At 43.7% G+C, this 10882-nt stretch overlaps 1 protein-coding gene across 16 annotated transcripts in view; it reads left to right on the plus strand.

Annotated features, from left to right (window-relative positions):
* The window catches only part of LOC145543573 (nuclear body protein SP140-like protein), a 96672-nt gene that overhangs the window by 43039 nt on the left and 42751 nt on the right, over positions 1-10882 (plus strand). For 5 of the 16 annotated variants that reach the window (XM_081585570.1, XM_081585571.1, XM_081585573.1 and 2 more), the window contains exons 7-10: positions 993-1142; positions 4859-5005; positions 5706-5789; positions 10784-10837. In XM_081585570.1, the coding sequence (XP_081441696.1) occupies positions 993-1142; positions 4859-5005; positions 5706-5789; positions 10784-10837 (435 nt within the window). Of the gene's footprint in view, positions 1-992; positions 1143-1665; positions 1750-4858; positions 5006-5705; positions 5790-10783; positions 10838-10882 lie in introns of all 16 variants that reach the window. The other 11 variants (XM_081585563.1, XM_081585565.1, XM_081585566.1 and 8 more) reach the window with 4 other exon arrangements.

Genomic DNA, 10882 nt, shown 5'->3' on the forward strand with positions numbered 1-10882 from the left:
ATGGTCTGGGGGCAACCTTGTCAGGAAATGAAATCCCAGAGCATCTTGATGGTGGGGAGCAAGGAATATAAAGAGAGAAACTTCAACCTAGGACCCAAATGATACACAGCAAGTCATCAGTAAATGTGTCCGAGCGTCTGACCGGACAAGGTGGGCTGACGTGCCCAGGTGAGGGGAGTGCTGTGTCTCATGCCCGCCCCTCACCCCAAGGGGAGGCTCCCAGTCCTGAGAATGTGGCACAAAACAGGCACCAGGACACACATTCCATACTAAAACTTTGGGAAATAATTTTAAATCATGTTTCATGTAAATTACTTTGTTCAGAAAAATAACACTAAGTGAGAAAAATCCAAACGGCAGTGAAAGATATATCTATGTGTTCATACATTATTGAAGCTGGAGGAAACAGAGTGGGAAGGGTTGATGCAATCAGTGAGGACCAGGACCAGGTTGCCATGGAGGAAGAGCGTGTGTGTTGGTTCTGGGTGGTTTGCCCGGGGACTCAGTCCTTCCCCTCCCCTGCTCTGCTCGGCCCTCTGTCTCTGGCCACTGCCCCTGCAGACTTGTTTGTCAGCTGCCCTTGCTGCTGACTCCCTGCTGGGTTCTTAACATGGAGCCCCTGGCAGGAGAGTGGGAGTAAGGGAGGAGCCAGGTGTTTCTCTATGACGCCTCCAGCTGCGATTCTGGCAGCAGCCGCATCTCAGCCTTGACTGCACCTTCCACGAAGCAGGCAAATCATGGTCCAGCCTCTGCTTGCCCAGTGACCTCAGCCCATGATCTCATCCTCTATCCCTCCCATAGCTTCCTGTTGACTCTTCTTTATGTTGTCACATTCTTCCACTTGGTCTCCTCTGCTCTTCCATCAGCTGTGTAACCAACCCCTAGATTAAATATCCTCTGCTCTAAAAGCTTAGAGTGCTTTGTATTTTCCTGTTGGATTCTGCTGGATGTTGGAGGAAACTAAAATATGTATAAATCAAAATGTTGTTTAGGTACAGCCTCCCCTGAAAATAGACTCTCAGATCACCTCAGTGAAACAGAAGAGACAAATGCAAAGAGGAATGATACACCCAGCAACCAGAACGATGCACTGGAAAGCCAACAAGCAAATGAACAATGTAACCAAGAATCTGAACCAGCAGGTAAGGCTGGCTGGCTGGCTTTGCCTGGGGAGCGGAGATGCTTGCCGCGGGGGAAGGGTACATCCAGGATGTGCTGGTCCTAGGTGGTTTACCCAGGGATTCAGTCCTTATCCTCCTAAAGGGGTTAAGAGGGCCTGACTGGTAAGAGAGAATGAATTCATGCACCACTCAAGGAAACATCTATTAACAAAGAAAGGGGAAATTACACAGACACACTGAGGGCAGGAATGGAGCCTGATGTATTGATGGGAAAGACCTGGAGGAAGAAAGTGAGAAAAGAAAAACTAAGAAGGTGAAGTGTCCCAGACTCACCCAGGAAGAGAAACAGAGGCAAGAGTCAGGGAGAGACTGGCTCCAGAATCAATGAAGCACAGCACTTTTATGGGGTGAAGGTGGCAATAAATGCAGACAGGCTCAAAGTAGACACATAAGAAGGAAAGAGAAGTTGGGAAGATGCAAGAAAATGGGAATAGGGTGAGGCAAAGCTCTGTTGGATGTCAGCTGTGGTCTTTTTTCTCTTCAGAGTTCTGTGAACCAGCACCTATCCAATCCAATAATGCAGATGCCAGGGAGGAGACACCCAACACATTGCCTTCTAACAAAGAAAGTAATTATTACTCACCTTACCAATTTTCTTCCTTTTCTTAACTTTTATTTTATCCTTTTTTTTTTATGGCCATGCCCCATGCATGTGAGATCTTACTTTCCTGGCTAGGGACTGAGTTCTTGTCCCCTGCATTGGAAACGCAGTCTTAACCATTGAACTGCCAGGGAAGTGTCATAACTTACTAATTTTCTAATTACATCTTTGTTTTTCTAAGAGCCTAAAAGCTTTCCTTTGCTCTCCCGTACTAACTCACCCCTTCAAGATCCTTAACACCATCCAAGACAATGCAGCCTTACCCACAAGCTCTGGCTGATTTGAGCAGGTGTAAATTGCAATGGAGAAGGAAAGCTGAGCTCTTTGGTGCACAGGGTGTCCCTGGGAAGAGGATGCAAAGAGGAAGAATAGGAAAAGGTGGACTGGGGAGCACCAAATAACAAAGTACAAGAATGAGATAGATTTTAGATACATTGACATGGAATCCAAATAATGCCATGTTGTGGAGTTGATGAAAAGAATTAAGTTGCAACTTCCTTTTCAGAGGTTATAGCAAACACATGGAAATCACGTAAGATGCTGCTGGTCAGATTTGCATGAAAGGAAGCTCAGATGAAGGGCCTTCTAGAAAGAAAGTGACAGGTGGAGGGATGTGGTGTGTTGGACATTGGCGAAACAGGGAGAACTTTGGTGATGATCTGAGAGCTTAAATGAGGAAAATATATAGAATGACAAAATTGACAGAGAGGAGACATAGAGAGGTCATATTAATAATTAAGAAATAGAGAATAGGAGAAAGTAGGGAACATAATAGAGAATGGATACATTGAAAAAGCAAGTAGGGGACAGCAGGGTCAGGTCAAGGGTGAGACCCTGGGGCACATCTAAGGACTGTCTTACTATTGGCACCTTCGTGAGTCCTAGGCACCTCCTTTGCCTCATCCTTTGCTCATCCTAGACACTGCTGGGTCTTGGGGACAGTGATTTTAAAAATGCAGAGGAAAAGAGATGAATAGAGAAAGATACTGATGGAAAAGAATACTGGAAAAACAGAAAACTGGAAGTGGGAGAGGCACAAAGAGGATAACTTGACAACAAATGAAAAATTGGTAGAGAGTGGACCATACAGAGAGAGGAGACAGATCAAGATGCTATCCCTTTAGAGGAGACTGTCATCAAAAAGGAGGCACAAGGAGTCTGTAATGATCAAAATAGCCCTGGAACCCCCCAGATAAAAACAGACCTCTCCCCAGTCATCTTCACCCTCCCCACGGTCTCCATGCCACCCATGAGCTCTTGTTTCTTGGATGTACATCTTCAGCCTACACCTGATCTCTAGACGCATTCCACCAAGTGCCTGGAGATCTTTATTCAAAGATCTATTGGAAGGATTTCCCTAGTAGTCCAGTGGTTAGGGCTCCATGATTCCACTGCAGGGGGCACAGGTTAGATCCCTGGTTGGGGAATTGAGATCCCACATGCCACAGAGCATGGCCAAAAAAAAAAGCATCTGTTGGACATCTCAATTTGGAGGCCATATCTGTAACTATCTATTGCTGTGTAACTAACAGTCACAAAACTGAATGGATTAAACCAATCATGGTGTTCCTTCTCACTTCCATCAATTCTAACTTTAAAATATTTCCAGCTTGTGCAATTGTTCTCCATTCTTCGCTATGCCCGTGTTAAGTCACTTCAGTCATGTCCGGCTCTGTGCTACCCTCGTGGACTGTAGCTCACCAGACTTCTTTGTCCCTGGAATTTCCCAGGCAAGAATACTGGAGTGGGTGGCCATGCCCTCCTCCAGGGGATCTTCCCGAAGCAGGGATTGAACCAGTGTCTTTTACAAGTCTCCTGCATCGGCAAGCGAGTCCTTTATCACTAGGCTTGCTATAGTCCACGTCCAGTCACTTCTCAACTTCAAATAAAAGAACAGTCTCCTGCTCATTTCTTCCCTCCTGTCTCACTTCCTTCAGATTCACTCTCTGCATTTTAGCTCAGTAGACCTTTCCAAAATGCAGACCAGTTCATAAGGTTTTCCTGTTTGAAAACCAATACCATCCCTGAGTTGGGAAGATCCGCTAGAGGAGGGCATGGCAACCCACCCCAGTATTCTTGCCTGGGAAATCCCATGGACAGAGGATCCTGGCGGGCTACAGTCCACGGGATTGGAAAGAGTCAGACATGACTTAGCACGCATGCACGCACCTTCTTGTGGCCCTCAGCATGAAGTCAAAGCTGCAGGTGTGGAGTACTGACACGTACCTACCAGTTGTGTATTTCCCCACCATACTACATTCCCATCACACCAAACTCCTTTTAGTTACTTAAATTTGACAAGCTCTCTCAACCATCCCTGCCTTTTCATATGCTTTTGGAAAAGAGTTTTGTATAATCTTCCAAAGTAGAAAATATAGGTAGCTTATGACTTAGCAATTACACTCTTCAACAAATCAACAAAAATGTACATTGAAACAACACACACAAAAGAATGGTCATCATAGCATTATTTGTCATAGTCTAAAACTTGAGCCAGCACAAATGGAGATTTTTTTAGTTTTGTTTTTTAATGGATAATTTCTGTAATGGAATGTTATACAGCAGTGAGAAAATATATATAACTGGATACAGATGACTATTGCACACATAATGTTGGTAAAAGAAGCTAAATCCATATCCGCCCTGCCCCCAAAAGAACAGACAGAACAAGAGTGAATGATTCCACTAAAGAGTGTTAGTCACTCAGTCATGTCGGACTCTTTGCAACCACCTGGACTGTAGCCCACCAGGCTCCTCTTTCCAAGGGATTTCCCAGGCAAGAATACTGTCATGGGCTGTCATTCCCTTCTCCAGGGGACCTTCCTGACCCAGAGATTGAACCTGGACTCCTGCATTGCAGGCAGATTCTTTACCATCTGAGCCACTAGGGAAGCTCTGATTCCACTTAGAGTTGAGAGGGGCATGAAGAAAGGGACACAGTTGAGCAGCATAAAGGAGAAGGGTGGGGTGGAGCCTCCCTCTACAGTAAGATTATGGGAAGAAGACTTCTTAATGCTAGTGAGCTCCTTTTTGGGGAGACAAATTAAAATTTTTCATTCATTAAAATCTGATCCAGGAGCAAAGACATTCAACGATGGACTACAAATCAATTCCTGTTCTGTCCTTCTAGTGGATATAAAGAAGGAAAAGCCATTTTTTAACTCAGAAGTTCAACTGCAAGCCCAAGCAAGGACTGACTATAACCGAGTGTCTGATGTAATAGGTAAGGCTGACAGAGAGAAAGTGGAGCGGGGGTCACGGGAACCAGGCAAGAGGCTGGGGCATCAGGGTCAGCCAGCCAGTCCAGGTGGCCTTGGGCAGAGGAAGGAAGGGCAGGAAACCAGCACCCTGTGCTGTGAGTTTAGCAGAAGAGATTCCCCAGAGACCAGAAAAACATCAGAAGACAGGTGATGGGTAATAAATATTGATGTCCAGGAGACTATTTCCAAAGCAAGAGAGTAAAGTATGAGAAAGAAAGAAAAGGGGGGGAAAATAGAGGAGAGCCAAGATATTCAAGAGAGAAGATGGAAAAGAAACACATGAAGACAAAGCGAGGTATCAAGAGATACCGTCCCTGGAAAGAGAGGCATAACTAAGGAAAGGGGGCCAAGAAGAAAGTGAAGAAGTAAAATGAGAATGAAAGTTGGAGTAGAGGGTCAGAGGTAGGTCTAGGGTGGGGGTGAGGGGTAGCAGGAGGGTTGGGGAGGGGAGTGTGGGCAGGATGGGCAGAGCTGCCCTCTGCGTGTGAGCATCATCACCTTTCATGCAGGACCAGGAGCAACCTGCAGCTCACCCACATTCAAGCACAGACCACGTGCCTTGAATTAACTTAGCTTCTAGTTCTCCCCGCTGCTCTCATTCTGGGGTTTCCTGCTGCATGGGCTCCACCCTGAGATCCTAAGGGGGTTTGTTCCTCTGTGCAGTGATCAGCAGTGAGGACTCTACAGAATCCAGTGATGGAGACGAGTTCCCAGAACCCACCACATCAACACCAGGAAGTATAACTGGTAAGGAAGGGGGAGAGCAAGACCAGGGCTGCAGGAATCTGCACGAGAGCTGCTGTTTCTGGGGCATCTTACTCGAAGCCCCTTCTGAACCATGGATCCAGTTTTCCTTGGAATCGTATCCTCTGAATTTTACTGTTATGGGAAATGCAGGATGATATGAAATCTCTATCTGAGGATGAGGTCTATTAATTGATGATTGTTGCTGTTTAGTCGCTCAGTCATGTCCAACACTTTTGCGATTCCAAGGACTTCAGTCCATCAGGCTCTTCTATCCATGGGATTTCCCAGGCAAGAATACTGGAATGGGTTGCTATTTCCTTCTCCGCTATTAACTGATGGGTCCCATTAATTAATACATGTTTTCTATTTTATTATATAATAGAAATAGATTAACAAAGTAATGAGTGTGTTTAAAACTACTAGCTGCTACGTATATAAAACATTAGATTTTTTTCAATTATTTTATATATTTACTTATTTATTCCTGGCTGTTCTGGGTCTTCGTTGCTGCCTTGGCTTTTCTCTAGCTGTAGCAAGCAGGGGCTACTCTCTAGTGATGGTCCTTAGGCTTCTCTCGTTGCAGTGGCTTCTCTTGTTGGGGAGCACGGGCTCTAGGACATGTGGGCTTCAGTAATTGTGGCACATGGGCTCAGTAGTTAGGGCTCCTCTAGATCACAGGCTCAGCAACTGTAGCACATGGGCTCAGTTGTTCTGCCTAATTTGGGATCTTTCTGGATCAAGGATTGAACCCAAGTCTCCTGCTTAGCAGATGGATTCTTTACCACTGAGCCACCAGGGAAGCCCCCAAATGTTGGATTTATATGGTGACTTCTACCAAGAACTGAAAGTTAAATATGGTTGGCAATGCACGGGTTAAGCGCACCAACTCTCGGTGCAGTCCAAAATCTGCTTATAACTTATAGTCAGCCTCCATATACACAGGTCTACATCCATGTTGTTGTTGTTCAGTTACTCAGTCACGTCCGACTCTTTGTGACCCCAGCAGCACACCAGGCTTCCCTGTCCATCATCAACTCCCAGAGCTTGGTCAAACTCATGTCCATTGAGTCGGTGGTGATGCCATCCAACCATCTCATCCTCTGTCGTCCCCTTCTCCTCCTGCCTTCAATCTTTCCCAGCATCAGGGTCTTTTCTACTGGGTCAGCCCTTCACATCAGATGGCCAAAGTATCCGAGTTTCAGTTTTGTATCCATGAAGTCCATCAACTGTGGATTGTCTAGTGATGTAGTGTTTACTACGGAAAAAACAAAAAAAATCTGAGTCTCATCTGGACCTGTGTAGCTCAAATCCATATTGTTCAAGTGTGAACTGTATTCCTTTATTGGAAAGTCATATTATTATCTGAAGAAGGAAATGGCAACCCACTCCAGTATTCTTGCCTAGAAAATCCCATGGATGGAGAAACCTGGTAGTCCATGGGGCTGCAAAGAGTCGGACATGACTTCACTTTCACTTTCATATTATTATCTGATCACAAACTTGAATCATGTCACAAGATAACTCATCTAGCTATCTATTGTTACCAGAAATAAAGACTTCAGATAAGGTATTCTGAAACCCAGTGTTTTTGACAATTCTTCAGCAAGTCATGGCATATAGAGTGATTTTTCAAAGGACTTTTGCAAACAATCTTACAACAACCTTAAAGAGTAAGCAGGATGGACATTACTATCGTTGTTTCTAGATGAGAAAACGCAACCACATAAATGTTTCAAGGTCTCTAATCAGTCTCATGAGAGATGAAAGGGAATAACAAAGCTGGCATTCTGGATTCTGCATTATTTCCTTTGTAAAATTGGAGCTCGAAATGATTATCTAAATGTTGTTTCCTCAGTCCTAGCTGCAGCTGGAGTTGCCATAAGATCTGTATCCCTGTAGTATACAAATTGGTGATTTTTTCCTCCCTTTCTACTTTCTAGACCCAGACAACGTTAGAAACATACCTATTTATAGAAACACACTAGGAAAAGTCCTAAAAAGAAACAAAAATATTCCTTGATCTTGATGCTACAAAAGAGTAATATTTTAAATAATACATTCAATCTACTTACTCACTAGATTTATCAAGTATATGTTAGTTGCTCAGTTGTGTCCAACTCTGTGCGACCCCATGGACTTAGCCTGCCAGGCTCCTCTGTCCATGGAATTCTCTAGGCAAGAATACTAGAGTGGGTTGCCATTCCCTTCTCCAGGGAATCTTCCCAACCCAGGGATCAAACCTGTGTCTCTCACATTGCAGGCAGAGTCTTTAGCATCTGAGTCACCAGGGAAGCCCCAAGTAAAATATAAATTTGCTTCAGTTTTGGGGGAGTCCACCTTCTACCTTCATCTTAGTTGAGTACGTAAATGGCTCTAAAAGATAGTCCCCAAACATATCTATGGTTCAGACACATGAGAAGATTTTTTCCAGGCTTGCAAATAGTTCAAGGGCACCAGGTTGGCAGGGGGTGGGAGGAGGTGGGAAGAGGAGACTCAGTCTTGAACAGGTTTCCAAGGTACCCTACATGAGAAACAGCAGATGAATGATGTGTGAAAAAGACAATAGAAGGGGTCAGAAGTACAAGACAGAGAAGGGTAGGACAGTTAAGTTTCAAGTAGAGCGAAGTCTCCCCTTGCATTTGAATTGTCTCTGCTCTGGGGATGGAGCATCACTAACCTGAATGGCAGGTGACTTAGATGGACAGACCACACTTTCCTTGGCTTTTCAAGACTGTGAGTTTCCTTATTAGGGAATTTCCTGCTCAGTGTGTTCCTTGGTCACACATCCAGACTCCTCAAGAAGTTCCTTTGTGCGATGGCCAATAACCTTGAGTCTTTAGGATCAAGTGAGGGAGGAGAGGCCCAAGAAGCCACCGTCTTTCCATCCCAGATGGCTCAAGTAGGAAGATCAGGATTGCAGCCCTGGACCACAAATATCCAGAGTCTAAATCCAGAGTTCTATTTTCCTGATGAATCTTATTCTGACCATTCTCCATATGCCTTGATTTAATTACTTCTAGGATATCATTTCCCACATTTAACTTCTCTGGCCATGTTGGGAAGTGGAAAGAGGCAAAAGGGTATTATATATAAACTGTTGTTTAACTGGGTGAGCCCAATAAGTGGCTATATTGAGAATGTAGTAAAAATATGCTAGTAAAATGATATTTTTAGTACACACTATCACAGCTATTAATGCTAAAGAGTGGAAATAGTGTACCTATTCCCCAGCATGCTTTTATTCCATAGACCATACTAAGCATGGTATTCCTCTATTCATTGTTAATATTATCTTTAGTCCCCAACTTAGAAAGTCTTCACAGAGTAATTTGTGCTTCTGTTAAATTATTGATGGAAAAATGGCTTCAGACCAAATACTCTCAAACCCTAATTATAGTAAAACCGTTGGCTAACAGTGATTTCTCATAGGGTTTTTGTAAATAAAGCTTCATTTTGTCTTTACAAAAACCTTAACAGGGAGTGAGGGTAACCAGGTTCTCCCAGGTTAATAGATGAGGAAACTGGAATTGATAATGTTTGAGGGCCTTTTGATCTTTCCAGGTTTGAGGGTCTTTTGGTCTTCCCAGTTGGCACTAGTGGTAAAGAACCCACGTGCTAATGGGGGAGATGTGAGAGACTCAGGTTCAATCACTGGGTCAGGAAAGATCTCCTGGAGGAGGGCATGGCAACCCACTCCAGCACTGTTGCCTGGAGAATTCCATGGACAGAGGAGCCTTGTGGGTTATGGTCCACAGGGTCACATAGAGTCAGACAAGACTGAAGTGTCTTAGCATGCATGCACGCACTCACGAGTATCTTTTATGAATTCAAATGGAGAGTACAAGGCAGTACTGGGTAGGACTCCAACATGACATACCTGCAACATGACATTGGCCTATAATCATATTCAAAAATATCTTCAAAAATAGAGTATCCTTTTATGTTCATAACAGCCTAAAATGTCAGTCAGAAGACTGTCGTTCCCTCATTTCACAGATGAGAAAACTCCAGCACATAAACATTTAAGGGTCTTTTACACATCATGTTGATAAAAGTGAAAGCATTAGTCGCTCAGTCATGTCCGACTCTTTATGAACCCAAGGACTGTAGCCCACCAGGCTCCTCACTCCATGAGATTCTCCAGGCGAGAATACTGGAGTGGGTGGCCATTCCTTTCTCCAGGGGATCTTCCCAACCTAGGGATCAAACCCAGGTCTACCACACTGCAGGCAGATTCTTTATCGTCCTGAGCCACCAGGGAAGCCTCAAGAATACTGGAGTGGGTAGCCATTCCCTTCCCCAGGGGATCTTCTCAACCCAGGGATCAAATCCACATCTCCTCCTTGGCAGGTGGATTCTTTATCATCTGAGCCACCAGGGAAGCCCATTACACATCATATATGGAAACTTACAGAAACTTACCAGAAGAGACAGAACTAACAATTTGGACTCTTAGGAAACATTTGTAATCCTTTATTCAAAATCTTTAACACAACGTTATAAAGCAACTATACCCCAATAAAAATTGATAAAAATTTTAAAGCCAGATGTAAAATAATAATACTTTATTATTTTAGAAGGCAGTGTGGTGTATAGCCTATAGATTACAAGACAACTCAATAAGTTTGGGAAGAATCTCATTCTCAAATAGACTGTGTCAGTGTTCCTGCAGCAAATTGTGTGAATTCACATCAACTGTGATAAATATTTTATTGAACTCATGGCTGCCAAAGTCCAGGTTCATTGCCAAATTAGTTTGCTAAAAGCCTATGAAAAAATGTTGGTTTTCAAAACTTCTTTGACTTTGCAACTAACGCTGAAGGATTGGAGGTCTTCACTCCATTTGGTAGCGATCTCTTTCCCTTAGATGAGAAGAGACAGTAATGTTCATCATTGCATCTTTATAGCCTATGTCCTGTCTGTAATGTGTGTATTCATAAGATTCATAACTCTTTTTGATATAGAATACTGGTTGTATTTTCCTTTATTTATAGATTTGTCAGCCATTGGAAGCACATCTATTTTCAGAACGAGCAGTAGGAAGAGATGTAAGAACAATTAAAACTCTTGCTGTTACAAATATCTTTCTTTGC

This window comes from Giraffa tippelskirchi, chromosome 3 (assembly GCF_054371585.1).
Source record: "Giraffa tippelskirchi isolate mGirTip1 chromosome 3, T2T-mGirTip1v1.2.pri, whole genome shotgun sequence".
NCBI classification, from domain to species: Eukaryota; Metazoa; Chordata; class Mammalia; order Artiodactyla; family Giraffidae; genus Giraffa; species Giraffa tippelskirchi.